Source organism: Triturus cristatus, chromosome 4_2 (assembly GCF_964204655.1).
Source record: "Triturus cristatus chromosome 4_2, aTriCri1.1, whole genome shotgun sequence".
NCBI lineage: Eukaryota > Metazoa > Chordata > Amphibia > Caudata > Salamandridae > Triturus > Triturus cristatus.
The window spans coordinates 529,204,023-529,220,051 of NC_140586.1; the positions used below are offsets into that span (position 1 = coordinate 529,204,023).

Consider the following 16,029-nt stretch of genomic DNA (forward strand, 5'->3'; position numbering starts at 1 on the left):
TTCTACAGTATTCCACTCTATGCCATTCCACTATACGCTAATGCACTCTACACCACTCAATTCCACACCACGCCACTCCACTGTACGCTATTCCACTGTATGCCACTCCAGTGTACCTGTGTATGCCACTTCACTCTACGCTATTACATTGAACACCGCTCCACTGTATGCTATCACACTCTACCTCACTCCAATGCACGCTATTCCACTATACGACACTTCACTCTACGCTGTAACAACTCCACTCTACTCCACTCCTCTCTATGCTACTCCACTTTATGCTATTACACTGTAAGCTACTCCTCTCTACACCACTCCATGCATTCCGCTCTACTCTACGCTATTACACTGTAGGCCACTCCACTGAATGCTATTACACTCTACCCCCACTCCAATGTACGTGACTCTTGTCTACACCACCCCACTGTATGCTACTCCACTGTATGCTGTTCCACTCTACGCCACTCCACTGTACACTATTTCACTGCATGCCACTTCACGAGACTCCACTGAATGCCACTCCACTCTACGTTACTCCACGCCACTCCGCTCTTCTCTATTCCAATTCACTCCACTGTATGCTTTTACACTCTACCCCACTCTGCTGTATTCTACTCCACCATTTGCCTCTTCACTGTACTCTACTCTTTCACTGTATGCTACTACACTGTATACACTGTGCGCTACTCCACTTTAGACCACTCCAGTGTTTGCCATTCACTGTACGCCACTCCATTTTACACTATTTCATTGGATGTCACCCCACTGTACATCACTACACTGTATGCTATTATTCTCTAACCAACTCCACCGTAGCCCAGTCCATTCCACACCACTCCACTGTAGGCTACTTCACTATAAGCCACTCAGTTGTATTCCACTGCATTCTGCACTTACCCTTTGGACTCCACTCCACTGAATGCTATCCCACTCTACTCTATACTACACCATTCCAGTCTGTGCCACACCACGATATGCTATTCAACACTATGCCACTCCACTGTACTCCAATTTACGCTATTCCACTGTGCTCTACTCTACACTATTACACTGTAAACAACTCCACTATATGCCACTCTACTGTATGGTATTCCACTCCGCCCTACTCCACTGTACGCTAGTCCACACTACTCCACTCCACTGTATGCCACTCCACTCTGTACCACTGTATACAACTCCACAACAATCCAGTGTACGCTATTCCACAGTATGCCACTCTACTGTATGCTATTACACTCTATGCCACTCCAGTATACTCTCATCTGCGCTATATAACTGCACTCTACAAAACTGACACTCTTTTATGCTCTACTCCACTGTCCAACTCTGCACTCCACCCTATGCCCGTGCACTCTATTGCAGAACACTCTATTACTTTTTCCAGCACTCTACTACACAGCACTGTACTCTACTGTACGAGACCTCACTTCAGTTCGACAGGTTACTCAGTGCTACGCCACTCCACTGTACGCAACTCCACTTAACTATATGCCACTCCACAGTATTTCACTGTACGCTACTCCAGTGTATGACTCCATACTACCCCGTTCCACTGTACGACACCCTTCTCCACTCTATATAACTCCTCTCTGTTAAACACTACTTATGGTTATGGCTCTCTACGACACTACTATCCTGGGACACTCCACTGGCCATTGTACAATACTCTACTCTACTTTCCAACAACCTACTTCACAGAACTCCACTGTACTGTTAATGACTTCACTCCAATTTATATAGCCGTTTACTTGACGCTACGCTACTCCATGCCACTCTGTGACACACCAATACACTTATACTTTATTTCACACTTCGTTATGCAACTCCATTCCATTGTACAAGACTTTACCTCACTCTGCACCACTATACAACAATCCACTCTACGCAGCTTCACTGTACAAAACAATTCTTTACTCTATGCAACTCAAGTCTACTACACTGTATGCTTCTCTCCAACGCTTTACTTCACTCTATACCACTACACTCCAATATACAACGCTTCTCTACACTGTATGGTAAAGTGGCGAGTTATAAGTAATGTAGTGTGGTGAGTGAGGTCACAACCGTGTGTACAGAGGTACGCGAGTTATAATAATTTGAAGGTGGTTCCTAAATTAAACATTTAAGTTAGAACTATACCTTTAGAATTTTTAATGCTTTTGTAGTTTAAGTTGAGTTTATATAGAAAGAATAAAGTTTTCTTAACTGTAGTGTGTGTGTCTGTGTGTGTCTTCAATTTTGTGCCATCTTTGACTGTTCGTTTCGGTATGTTTTCGAGATGTTGGTCTGTAAATAGATTTTATTTTGCATGAAATCTCCATTACTAATGACTACACCTTAAAGGTACTGGATAAGGTAGTGGCACGGGGCATTACTTACTTATCTGTCCCAATTGAGTTCTTACCATATGCAGAGAGAGGACTGGGCCAGGATGGTAAAACGCTTTGCAGACAGTTTGTTTACATTGCAAGAAAGAATGTGGAATTATGATGAGGGTTAGTGAATATTCTCAATAAAAAGAAATATAGGTAGGAATAAAATATCTTTGTTTATATGAAGTGCAAGATTTGTTTTGATTTTACATTTTGATACATTTTAAATATATCATGACATTGTTTACAGTATGGAAATGGGTATTTGCCATATTTAATTGATAAATAATGAATGGATGAAAATACTGTCAGGTCCAGATATACTCTAGAGGAATCATTAACCCCCTATTTTTACGTTCACAATATTTACAGGCAAAACATTTCTCCGTGCACCTCAAATGAATATTAATATTGCCACTTGGGGAAGACTTGTGAGAAGAGCAATACCAGTAAATCATTCTGGTACCTTCAGCCCTGAGGTTTCCGGGCATTCTACAGTGCCAGCAGTGGATAGACGCAACTCTGAACCATCATCTCCAGTGAGGTATGTTTTAACGAAGTGTTTAAGGTCAGGACATTAATTTAATCGGATAAACTTGATATACGGCAGCAAGAAATTTCATGTTTTGTGTTTATCTTTGAGTGTTAATAGTTTACAACAGCAGCTGTTATCAACTCTATAATATTTAAATGTTTAATATTGGAAAAGATTTAATTGAAAGCGATTTAAATCGCCTCTTTTTCCCCTTTGGTGTAATATGTTAGGCAAAACTGTTCTCCATCTTACAGTTTAAACATGTTTTAAAAGCACTGCTGTTTTTAGTTGAATTGAATTTTTTTTTATAAAGGATATGTTTTTCTCTGAGCACATAGTAGGCCACGAATGCTGTATGTTTTGTCATGAAAATAGTTTTCAGAAATCTCATCCCTTCACATTTACGACTGATGGGAGGAAGAGAGAAGACAGTTAATTGATACTGCAATTGCTTCCACCAAATTAAAGGCGTGGTACATAGAGCATGAGACACCTCTCCTATTGTTATGCACAGGCATCCCTATTATATCAAGTGTATGAGACTGTACAGATTATAAGACGTTGATCCTCTGCGACTGACCTTCTTAGGTCTGACCTATTGTTTCTCCTCGCCTAGAGACTACTTTCCATGCATTTTCTAGATTACAAATAGTCTTGTAGCACATGCAGAAACTTTTCGCCATTGACCCTTCAATCCACCATAAAATGATATTTCTAACTTGACTCACATCTAAGCCTGGAATTTCGCTGGTTCAGGCATGCCACATTGCTAGTTAAATGCAGCAGCATGACGTAACTGTAGGTGGAAGACTGGACTTAACTTTGCCTAGTTCAGTGCTCAGACTTTGGTTCCTAAGTGACTTGATTTTCGCTAAAGTAACTATAAGTGTCTGCAAAAAATTTACCTGCTGGTTTATTTAAAAAATGGGGGTGTGTTCATTCCTGTGCATGCAGTGTGATCAATTAAGGACAGGGCATGTGGTCTCTAATTTTTTATGCGAAACATGCAGAGATGGTGAGATTTGCTGCCCAAGATTCGAAGCTGTAAATCGTATCTTTCAATACTTTCAGTTCAGAAATGTTGGTATGTTTATAGTATGTTCAATGAACTTAACTTTGACTTAGTGTGCAATATTATATTAAAATGAAAAAATACACTCAAGAAAATTCACATGTCGAAAGAGAATTACCCTTTTTCTCAAATTTAGGCTCCAACCCTTAAGTAGACAAATGCATGTTTAAACATGCAGTGTCTCCTCATTACGGTTCTGCAGCACAGCAGGCAGCAGTGGCATTGCCCCCATCTACATTTTTCTTCTACTGTTAAGCCCTGTGCCTATTTCTTTGGAAATGCATTAAATTTCAGACAAGTCCATTCCTGGTCACCTACCCACTAACAATGAAGTTTGATGAGTTTACCTGTATGAACTCTTTAGATTATTCCCAAAGCTGCAGTTTAAGTACTTATACTACAGATGGTTTCTCTGGCTTAAAGACGTATTCAATAAAACTGAAAGGTCTGGATCAGACCCTTTCGTTTTCCAACTCCCCCCTCCCCTTTTTTTTGGCTGTTGCCTTTTCATTTTGACTGTCCCACTTCCTGGAAGGGTTTATTTTGGTTTTCTCTATTTCTAATTAGCTGAAATAAAATATGTGTCCCCTCTTCTACATACGTCACTAATGGTCAGGCTCCATTCAGATACAGCGGTCTAAAGATTTAGAAGTCCCTACTTCTAATCATGTGAAAGCTTCATGCTTAAGCTGCAGTTGTGGCTTCCTCTTATGTCCTTCTGTCATGTGCAGAGAAGCTAAATCTTTAGTGCACCTGGCCAAGAAGGCATGTTGGAATACTACTTACTCCATCTGACACATGCAATCCTTCCATTGCACTGTTTTGCATGGTTCTAGACCGCAGGTGTCAGCCCTGCTCAGCTTTCATATTATTTTGCATTCTCTTCTGACCCCCAAATGGCCCTGGTTTACAAACCGTTTTTGATTACCTTTTTCCTGTCCAGTACGTCCCAGGTCCCCAGGATTGATGATGAAGCCGTTAGTTCATTTGTCATTCCAATTAATTCTTGGCAGTTCCTTCTCCACTTCTGCCCCTATTTCCTCCACTTTTTCTCTACAAGTACAGTTCCACAGTGCATGAATTAGAGTACCCTTCTCCCTAGAGCTCCTCAGACACAGGTTGACGTATGCTCACCTGTATCTGCGTAATTGTTATCTTGAATACTGTATTCTACACAGCAGCAAATCTGAAAGAGACAGTTGGAGATTCCTTACCTTTAGAATTTCACCCAGGCATTAGTCTGGATCTGGAGATTTTTTCTTTAGCAGTGCCCCTGCACGTCAGTAGGTCACGTTGGTCGACTCTGTGTCCGTCATCGGCGGTGTGGTCGCCGGGAAGATGTTGCGCTACCTACTTAGACGCCACCCCTGCGTGCTCACATCAGTTCTTTCTTTTTCTACGCCAGCCTAGCGCAGATCCGGAGAGAGCTACCCCGTAGCTGTTTCTTGGCTAACCTTTTTGCGACTTTTGTCAGCATCTTTTTCGAGTTTTGGGCTCCTGGTGTGCGAGTGATGTCTCAATGTCAGACCAGTCCCAGCCTCGTTCGAGAAGAAGTTTTCGAGACCGTTAGCAGAGCCTCCACTCCTCATCGCACTCTTAGGCGAGGTCTTCCGGTAAGTCGAAACACAAGGAGAAGGTGAAGACTCACAATCGCTCTTCACCTTCTCACGGGCAGCTGACCTGACGCAGGACTCGGAGCGTCGTCGCTCAAAGGCTCCATCTCCGATGCCTGTTTCAGGGACGACTCCATGCCTCCCCCCATTCCGGGAGCCGGAGCATACCCTGCCCAACTTGAGTAGTTCTACGAGGCCTTATACCTTGTCTTTGGACAGCCCGACTCTGCCGGCATGCCTTTGCCAGAGCAGGTCGTGGGTCCTGAGCCTTCGATGCCGACGGCTCTGGCACCAGAGGGCCCAGCAGATCCAGGCTTGGATCCGAATCGACGCTAGTCGATCTTGCACGACCTTCCCCAGCGCTGATCCTGACGACGACGCCCCTGGCCGACGTTGGACCCGGAGCCAAATTGAGAACCTAAGCCGGAGGGTCTTTTTGTTCCCCTGTTAATCCCCGGTGTTCCCAACTGACCAGAGGGTGGTGATGAGGACTGGGATGGGTCGCTGGGCCCTTTAACTGACCAGCTAGAAAAAAATGGACTGGCGGGAGGACCTGGGTGATGCCAGTGGTCTGGACACCTCTCCAGACACTAGTTTGCTTTCTCCGTGTACTGTGACTATGGAGGAGGGGAGCGTCCTATGCTGTGGTGGGGAGAAGGGCGTCAAGGTCTTGGGCCTTGAGTTCCCTTCGGTGGCAGTCGGGACTAACCTCCTGCTAGAGATGCTTCAGCTTGAGTTGTTCTTCTGAACCCGTATTGTTCAATGTGGCCCTCACTGATGTCTTCCTGGGCACTTGGGCCAAGCCCAGTACAGGGGTTCCTGTGGAAAGGACAATATCTGCCGCTACTGCCCTGCCCCAGGCAACCCAGTGTTCTTGACCCAACACCCTTACCCTGAGAGCTTGGTGGTCCAAGTCTCTTGTAAAGGCGCATTCACTTCTGCCCCTCCAGATGGGAATCCAATAAGCTGGACCATCTTAGGAAGCGTATGTTTCCTTCCTCCAGCTTGGCACTGTGGTCGGTAAATACCCCGTGGCTCTTGGGCTGTTACTCCCATACCATCTGGGATACGGTCGCGCAGGTGCTGCCTCTGTGCCCAGAGGAGGCCCGGGCCATTCTTTCCCAGACAGTGGTGGATGGGAGAGACACATCCAAATTCGCCATTCGATGTGGACTGGATACCACCGACTCACTGGGCAGAATGATTGCCACGTCGGTAGCCCTTACGCGCTATGCCTGGTTGAGGACATGTGGCTTTTCGGGGGATATCCAGTCAACTTTGATGTACGTGCCCTTTGATGGTTGTCGTCTTTTTGTCAACAAAGCAGACTCCGTGCTGGAGCGCTCTAAAGATTCTAGAGCTACGGCCAGATCTATGGGCCTCACTGCGCCTTCTCGCCCAATCCAGTCTGCTTTTCGTCTCTTTTGTGGGTACAGTTCACGGGATCTGCCCAGCCTCTGTGTGGCCGCGGACGTGGGACCTTGCAAATCTGGGAGCCTGTCGGCAGGCCAGTCCGGGGACTCCCCTTGGCCACAGCTTCCAAACCTTCCAACTCCGACCATCGGCTAGTTGGAGGCAGGATTCGTGCCCAAGAAGGACAAAGACTTGTGTCCTATTCTAGATCTCAGGGCCCTCAACTTGGAAGGAGAAGTTCAAGACGCTCACATTGGCTCATGTCCTGTCTGTCCTCGACCCGGAGACCGGATGGTTGTGTTGGACTTGAGAGATGCTCATTTCCATATTTCCCTCTTGCCAGCCCACAGACGCTATCTACGGTTCACAGTGGGCCACAAGTACTTTTGCCTTACCAGTGCCCCTCGAGTGTTCACAAAGGTGATGGTGGTGGTCGCAGCTGATCTGCGCAGATCAGAGGTTCCAGTCTTCCCCAATCTCGACTACTGGCTGTTGAAGGCGGGCTCGCCCCAGGCTGTCGTCACTTCCAGACTACTGCAGACCACCTGCACTCACTGGGGTTCACTATAAACATGCCAAAGTCACACCTGACTCCCTCTCAGACGCTCCCTTTCATCTGAGCTGTTCTGGACTCAGTGCAGTTTCTGGCTTATCCTCCCAAGCAGCGAGTCGGTATATTCAGGCTACAATACCGATGTTTCAGCCTCTATCCCGGATTTTGGTGAGACTGACTGAGGCTGCTGGGCCTCATGGCCTCCTGCATCCTGCTAGTGGATCATGGCAGATGGCATATGCAGGCTCTGAAGTAGGACCTGAAGTTCCAGCGGGCGCAGCATCAGGGTGATCTTTCCTACTACGTTAAGATCTCAGAGGGAACTGCACAACAATTGTAGTGGTGGCTAACGAACCAAGCTTTGGTCTGAGTCAGATCCCTCTCCCTTCCCCAACCAGATCGAACGGTGGTGACAGATATGTCACTCCTAGGATGGGGAGGCCATCTGGGAGAGGTGGAGATCACTCCTAGGATGGGGAGGCCATCTGGGAGAGGTGGAGATCAGAGGCATCTGGTCTCCAGTGGAGCCTGGGCTCCATAACCTGTTAGTGCTCCAGGGATCCGACTGTCACTGAAGGCATTCCTTCCCTCTCTCAGAGGGAATGTGGTGCAGGTGTTGACAAACAACACCACCACCATGTGGTACTGCAACAAACAGGGCGGGGTGGGGTCGTGGACCCTTCGTCAGGAGGCTTTTTGCTTCTGGACATGGCCGGAACATCAGGGCATGACCCTGGTGGTTTCAACACCTGGCGGGTTGAGTATGGCCATAGATCCTCTGATCAGACTGCCCCTTCGGGAGGATCTTCTGTCGCAGAAGCAGGGGACGGTTCTCCACCCGAACCTGTCCAGTCTCCTCCTCCTTGTGTGGAGATTGAGCAGTGACGGTTGACAGCTTTCGACCTTCCGCCTGAAGTCTGTAATGTCATCTTGGCAGCCAGGTGTCCCTCCACTAAAACAGTATACTCCTGTAGATAGAAAAGTTTGTGGCATGGTGCACAGCAAAGGCTGCGGACCCCCTTACTGCCCCTCTTCAGTGTTAATTGCACGGGATGCGGTATCACCTGCTTCGAGCGCACATTTAATTGAGGTGTTAGTTATTAATTTCCCCTCCTGTATAAGGTCATTAGCTTTTTCTTTATATTGGTCAGGAAGGTGTTGCATGAGCTTTTCAAGCTCATAATGAGCTCAGTCATACCTGGCCAATGATTTGCAGCCTGTGACGCAATATGTTTTCCAGATGCGTCTATCATTTTTGATTACTTATCGGGAGGAGGGGTGTCACCTGTACTCTGTGAGTTTGCTCTCTTGCATGCATTAGACACAACAAGAGAATCGAAAGGGACCTGACCTTTAATGTAAACTGGGTCATTGGTAGCTGCTTTATATTTTTTGTCCACTCTGGCTCTGACAGGGTCCTTAAAAACTTCTGGTGCATGTTTTAGCATGCCTTTTAACATTGGGAAGGTGTGCGTGGACTTTTGTGAGGGTGCACAGGTTTCGAGTAAAAAGTCTTCCTCTAAGGGATCAGAATGTAATTGTACCCCATGATATTGAGCAGCCCTATTAATTAGTTGTGCAAATCCAATATTGTCATCTGGTGGTGATGGCCTAGATGGATAAAGGTCCGGGTCATTATGTGGGTCGGGATCTTTGTTGTAGTCATCCCAAGGGTCTACGTTGTGTGGGATGGTGTGTGCATCATCATCATCCCATCTGGAGCTGCATTCCCACCCCCATCGGTATCATCATCATCTTGTGGTTGAGGTGAAAAAATATGTTGTGGGGAGTGTTCTGGAGAAATTAAGAGATTTGGATCAGGTGAAGAGGAAAAGGAGGTGGAGAAGTGTTAGTGCCCATTTCCTTTCGTTTTTTGGGTATTTCATACTCCTGTAAAGTGTCCAGTTTTCTCTTTTTAGGAGGTTTGGTGACAACTTTACCAGTTTCTGTTTCAATATAAAGAGTTTTTGTTTTGGATCCGAAACATCTGGTACAGACTGTGTGGGTAGGAGGTCCTTTTTCGGTGCCGAAGATTTAGGGTCGGAATGTTCTTTAGATTGAGTCTCTGAGACCTTCTGCGTGGTCTTGAACTCCTTAGGCTTTGGTAGAGGAGTTTGTGTCTCCGAGACTTTCTTCGGCTCCGAAGGCGTTTTCAGCTCCGAAGATTTTTTCGGTTCTGAATGTTTGTCCTTGGTGTATTTCGACGCAGAGGGCTTCGGCGTCGAGGCTGTCTTCAGTGCCGACGAAGAAGGGCGTGGCACATCTTTCGTCTTGTGTTTCGGTGCCAAAGGTGACTTTTCGGCACCAGAATGGGGCTAGCTTGAGCCAAAGCCGGAAGGCTTGTGTTTAGGGTTCATAGCCGGGCCTGAGGGCGGGGCGTATGAAACATGTTGCCGGTGTCGACCTGAGCCTGAGGGCGAAGGTGTTACCGGAGCCTTAGGTTTGGTTTGTAGGAGAGGGGCTTCGGTACTCATGGACCGCTGCGCCGGGGTGACTGTCTCCTCTTCGACATCGGATTTGTCGGCCTCGGTGATGGAGAGGTCTTCTTCATCACCTTGTTGTTCCGGCTGGACATTGGAATCTGCTGTGAAGATGACCGGAATCGGGCTGCTTCCACAAGACATTTTGTGACGTCGCACCCAACGGTCACTAATTGTTTTCTTCGACCTGAGCAATGCACAGGCCTCGCAGTTCTGGTCTTCGTGCTCCGGGGAGAGGCAGAGATTACAAACCTCGTGCAAGCCCTTGTGTGGGAACTTAGCACAACGCCCGGGGAATTTTTTGAAAGGAGTCCTTTCCATTTACTGCTGGTGTGGTCGGCGCGGATAGGCCCAATGACCCGCGTCGAAGATCGAGGTCAAGGAGTTTGTTTTAAAGATGCGCGTCGAAAGGGAAACACGATCGAGACAATACCGCCGAGTGGAGAGGTATTGCGCGTCGAAGGGGGCTTCAAAACCAATATCGACCTGGAGCGCAGCAAATCACATCCGAACCCGCGACCTCGATCTTCGACGCGGGCCGTTGGGCCTAACCGTGCCGACCACACCTACTTTACCTTAAACCATGGCAGTCTAATGCAAGTTCAAGTGTCCTAGGTCCATGCCAAATGTTTTGTCTAAATAGTGATGTATTAGATACATTGAGCTTCACTGTATTCATATTAATATTATGTAGACTCACTCTTATGTAGATGTTATATTATGCAGTATTTACAGAGTGCTCATTTACCCAAAGGTACCACCGTGCTAAATAGACACAAGAGAGAAATCAGAACTCTGGACCTTATGCCAAAAATTAGGAGTGCAATTCAATTGCTTTCTTACAGAGCAAGATTTTTTATTCTGTGATTGATAGAATATGCAATGGGAGAAAATTCCAAGCATCCAGAGCTAACGCAGAGAACCTGAAACTTCCAACCCTTAATTTGAAAAATCTTGCTACCACCAAAAGATTGGCTGTAGTAAAATGGAGTTCTCTCATCCTAACCATAGGGCATAGATATGGGCTTCCCTGACCTAAGCTGTAAGCCACTTCTGTAAACGAATTGGTGATTAGAATGTGACAGATCTTCCCACATGGATCTCAGAAACCTGTGTACTGCTCAGTAGAACTTTCTACCTAAACAAAAAAAAGTCAACCCGAATAATCCTTTCCAATTTAGTTACATGCCTGTAAGAGAGTTTTCCTTAAATGATTAACTGACTGTTTTCTCTTTCTTTGACACTCAGTTGCATAGTAGAATAAGTTATCAAAATTATGTTGACAGTCTCACTGGAAACCATTTGTTTGCCCTGGTCAGCACTACCATTGAACCTTTCTCTCTGTTCTGTTCTCTAAACAGCAGCTAATCACTTATTTCTTTTCTCTGTTGTGTACATTGAGTATCTTTACTTTATTGAGTCAATTCCATTAATTGAATCTCAGTCTGCTACTTTTTCATGATTAGTCACAACAATCCACTCTTAGTCATGACATGTCACATATGCTGATCTCGTCAGAATAGCTACCTGGTTTCAATGAAGTGCGTTCTCTGTAAGTACTCTCTAAAGTCACTAGAATTGCAAACTCTTGGGAGCAATTACCTTAGTGTGAAGAATTGCACAATGCAAACTGGACTACAATTTAGAGTGAGACATTTTAATATTACTGTATCTTATTCCATGTTTATGCAAAACTCACCAACTTTTACAAATTGGAGGTAATGAAGAGGTAATTAAGGTCAGAGAATCCGCTCCAACTCGATCTCAATTCCCCAGGCTCAATGAAGAAGCTATTCTCAACCTGACAAGGTCACCCAAATCAGGAAACTCATGCCCTACTCAAAGTGACAGATGTTATTCTTCCCTCACTAATTGTGCTATTCAATAACTCTCTATATACTGGTCTGGTTCCAAAACACTGGAAGCATGCTGTAATCCGACCTATACTTTAAAAACCCCATCTTGATCCAGCTATACTTGGCAATCTGCGACCCACCCATCTCATTACTTCCTTTTCTCGGCAAACTCCTGGAGAAACAAGTCAATCAGACATAAGCCAACTATCTGGAGGAGAATAAAATTCTCCACCCCACCCAGATTGGCTTTCATGCTCCGAATAGCACAGAAGCACCTCTTCTGGTAGTGACAGAGGAGCTCAAAGCTCTATTAGACAACGGAGGGTCTGCCACCATCATATTGCTCAATCTAAGCGCAACATTTGACACTTTTGATCATGCCATCCTAAAAGATAGACTAAGGGAAGTAGGAATCCAGGATAAAGAGATGGACTGGCTTATCTCTTTTCTGGAAGACCGATATTAACAAGTTATGGAAAAAGACTGCTTCTCAGACAGCCTGCCAATTAAATGTGGTGTGCCACAGGGATCGTCACGCAGCCCTATGCTGTTTAACATATACGTTCAACAGCTTGCCACCATAGTGCAGAAGTTTGGCATTTTGTTTGTCTCTTGTGCAGATGACACCCAGCTGATTGCCTCTCTGTCTAATGGTCCCAATCAAGGAAACCAACAATTGGTCCCCTGCTTGAATAAAGTGGTCCACTGGATGTCGAACTGTTGCCTAAAGCATAACGGAGATAAGACAGAACTAATTATATTAGGTAACCTGACCATATCCAGATCACTGAATAGTTGGCCAACCTGTATGAGTAATCCCCCTGACCCCAAACCCGTTATACAAAAATCTAGGTATTTGGATGGATAGTACCCTTGAAATGGATTACCAAGCAAACAGACTGTCTGGAATCTACTTCGGGCTACTAAGAATGATCAGAAAGAAAGTAGCACTGATCCCAGATCAGTTAAGAAAACATAGTCATTCAGTCCCTCATAGTCTTGTGCCTGGACTATGGCACTTCTTTACCTAGGTACGCCCAAATATGTTATAAAGAGACTTCAGGTTGTGCAGAATGCAGCAGCAAGGCTCCTGTTAAAGGTCCCTAGCTACATCTCCGTAAGAGAGTCCCTTAATCAGCTCCATGGGCTGCTGTTCGCGTCAAGAATCAAGTTCAAATCCCTATGCATAGCACACAGGGCCATACATGATAAAGGTCCAGTGAAGCTCAGAAATCTGATATCTACTTATGCTCCCACCAGACATTAAAGGTCCTCTCACCTACACCTCCTCAGCACAACTAGAATCAAAAGGACAAGATGGGTAGGAAGATCATTTGCACACCTTGTACCGAAACTGTGGAATGAGCTCCCATGTGGCCTGAGATCACTGCAAAATGAACTCTCCTGTAGGATAAAAACTCAAGACCTGGCTGTTTCCTCTAATTCGCTAGAAGGCTTCGCTTTGACTTCAGCACTCACCAGCACAGGGAAGCCTTCAGGCAGCCATGCGCTCTACAAAGCATACCTAAACATTACAAATTAGTTTACTGTACAATGTTTTATCAAAGTATCTAACTCTGCCGTCTGTACGACCTCCTAGAGCTGTGATTTCCCCGAACAGTTTAACGGTCACAGCACATGGACAAATTTAGTGTGTCTGGACGGCATTATTCGTTCTCATAAAAAGGATTGAGTTGGTGCCTCCCTAACATACTGTGAGACAGAATTACATGGCATTAGTCTCTGGTCATTCTGGAAACCACTTTCTTGCAAGTGTCCATAAAAGAGGCCGTCTTTGAACGACACTGGGAAAGCCATGATTATTCAATCCACTATTCTTGACCCTTTTCCAGTTGGTATGATGTTCCTGGTCAAGGACGGTTTTTACCATATGCAGAAGGATACTAGACTTTATTTTTGCTGTTGTTGGACAACACTGAAAATATCTGCTCCTTTAAGCATTGCTTTATTAAACATTTGTCATATAATGAATGGTAGCAAGAGGAATATTCTCCTGAGATATGCACCGGTTATCTACTTTGCACAATACAGATAAAAGCAGTGAAATCACTCCTTATAAAGTTTCGCATTCACTGAACCTTCATTCCATTCTGACACAAAGGAAGACCAAGCAATTTAGTATATCATTTTAATTGAATACAGCCTTTACTTAAGACCCTAATTGATATTACATTACACATGAATGCATTATCTGAATAGGATCATCCGTTTCATACACAAAATGTCACACTTATTAATTATGAGGCACACAACTTTCACACACCTGGTTTGATCGCTAAATAAAAAAATACATAGCAATTCATTTTGTAGCACCACCAGTTGCAGATTGTCTGTTTAAGCAGTTCTTAAATTTTTGACTTTTGTGGACCCCCACTAAATCATTACTGGAATCCAAGGTCCCCAACTAAGTCATTATTGGAAGTTGGGGACCCCCGCCCAAAGCATTTCTCTGGTTTGAATTTAAAAACATTAGAGAAAAATACAAAAACAAGTATACACTAAACAAATGCTCAAATATTTTTTTTAAAAATTAATTCACAATCCTATATAGAATTTTTTTTCACATATTCAATTGTTCTTTATTTGTGTATAGTTTATTAATTTATTTTTAATGCATTAATTTTAATATTACCTAATTCGATATCGCATTCGCTTACCCCCTGAGGAAGGCCTAGCAGACCCTCAAGAGTCTTCGGACCACAGGTTAAGAACCACTGGTCTATTTGACTATAACCATCCATGTTTCTACACAATCTGTTCTTTTAGAATCATATTACATATTAGCAGCTGATTTTTACATTATTATGTGTTACAATGTTAGTTTAGTCATTTTGTAATTTATTTCGAATAGAAGTCTGAATGCTATTGTTCACTCATTGCATTCTGCTGTATACACTTGCAGTCATGGAATAACAAGGCCTAGAAACTAATCTTTATGTATGGACTGCAGCAATGGAAAACGTGCTTCTTTATCCTGTTACTCTGATTGTACACTGAAACATATAAGGAACATCATATATTTTAGCCTGTATAGTTCTCATAATAGGCAAAAACATCTATGAAATACTTAAGCGATTTACTTTTGAAAACTGTTTCTAATTTGAAGATAGATTTGCTTTTACTAAATAATATTTAACAACCCACAAATATTTAAAATCAAAATTGTTCTCTTCAGTGGCTCGCCATTTCCAAAATTGCGTTTTGAGTTCGAACCGGCTCCTCCATCTACTCCAGCAACTCCTAGTGAGATCTGTCTACCTCCTAATGAAGTAAAGCTTCCCGACTCACCAGTAGAGGTTAGTCACAGTATGTCGTCATATACTCTAAAGTCTGTTTTATATGAATAAAAATACACTTATGTGATTGATGTGAAGTAGTTTAATATTGAATGGAAAGCTATAAGCATTGAAAAATAACTGAAACCACAGCAAGGTATGTTTTCGACAGCTTGCTTATGCTGTTCATATCGTTCCTCTAAAAAATTGCAAAGTATTGCTTTGGAAAAGTAAAGATACACTTCTGAGTTGTTGGGTAAAACGTGTCCTAAGTGTAGGCTGTACCATTGTGTCGCTTTCTAATGAGATACACATGTAGCTTAACTTTCTACCTAATCAGAACACAAGTAAATATAAAAAGGTTCAATTTTTTAGAATTTAAATTTAATGACTAGAATAACAGTCAGCATATCTTGCTTATACACATACAGCTTGTCAAAGGACTAAAGAGAAATAGCATTGCAAGCTAAGCTAGACTACACCAGCCATGGTATGCTAAATAGCATGCCCAGAAGTGTGGCTCGTCGGTATTGAATTCATCCATTGGTTAATTAGCAAAGTATTGCTGGTCAAGCATTCCCTTTTGTTGAACCTTTTTCAGTGAATTGGGATTTCTGCTGTAAGAAGTCACAATGGTGCTTAAACCTACTCAGATTTTGAATATGGACACCTTGTATTTCTTTTTTTCTAGGATTCTGAACAATCTTTTGAGTTTGAAAATGAACGAAACAGTATTAATTCAAGACCACAAATGGAAGTCTTGCAGGAGCCTAACATTTTACTGCCTGAACCAGAGTTCAACAATGGCCAGGAAACAGAGGACCAAAGGTATGTATTTG

The 16,029-nt window shown here is 44.0% G+C and overlaps 1 protein-coding gene across 4 annotated transcripts in view; it reads left to right on the plus strand.

The window, feature by feature from the left end:
- Positions 1-16,029, plus strand: part of PKN2 (protein kinase N2) — a 793,532-nt gene that overhangs the window by 665,849 nt on the left and 111,654 nt on the right. For all 4 annotated transcript variants that reach the window (XM_085602131.1, XM_085602129.1, XM_085602128.1 and 1 more), the window contains 3 exons: positions 2,745-2,916; positions 15,091-15,211; positions 15,882-16,018. In XM_085602131.1, the coding sequence (XP_085458257.1) occupies positions 2,745-2,916; positions 15,091-15,211; positions 15,882-16,018 (430 nt within the window). The remainder of the gene's footprint in view (positions 1-2,744; positions 2,917-15,090; positions 15,212-15,881; positions 16,019-16,029) is intronic.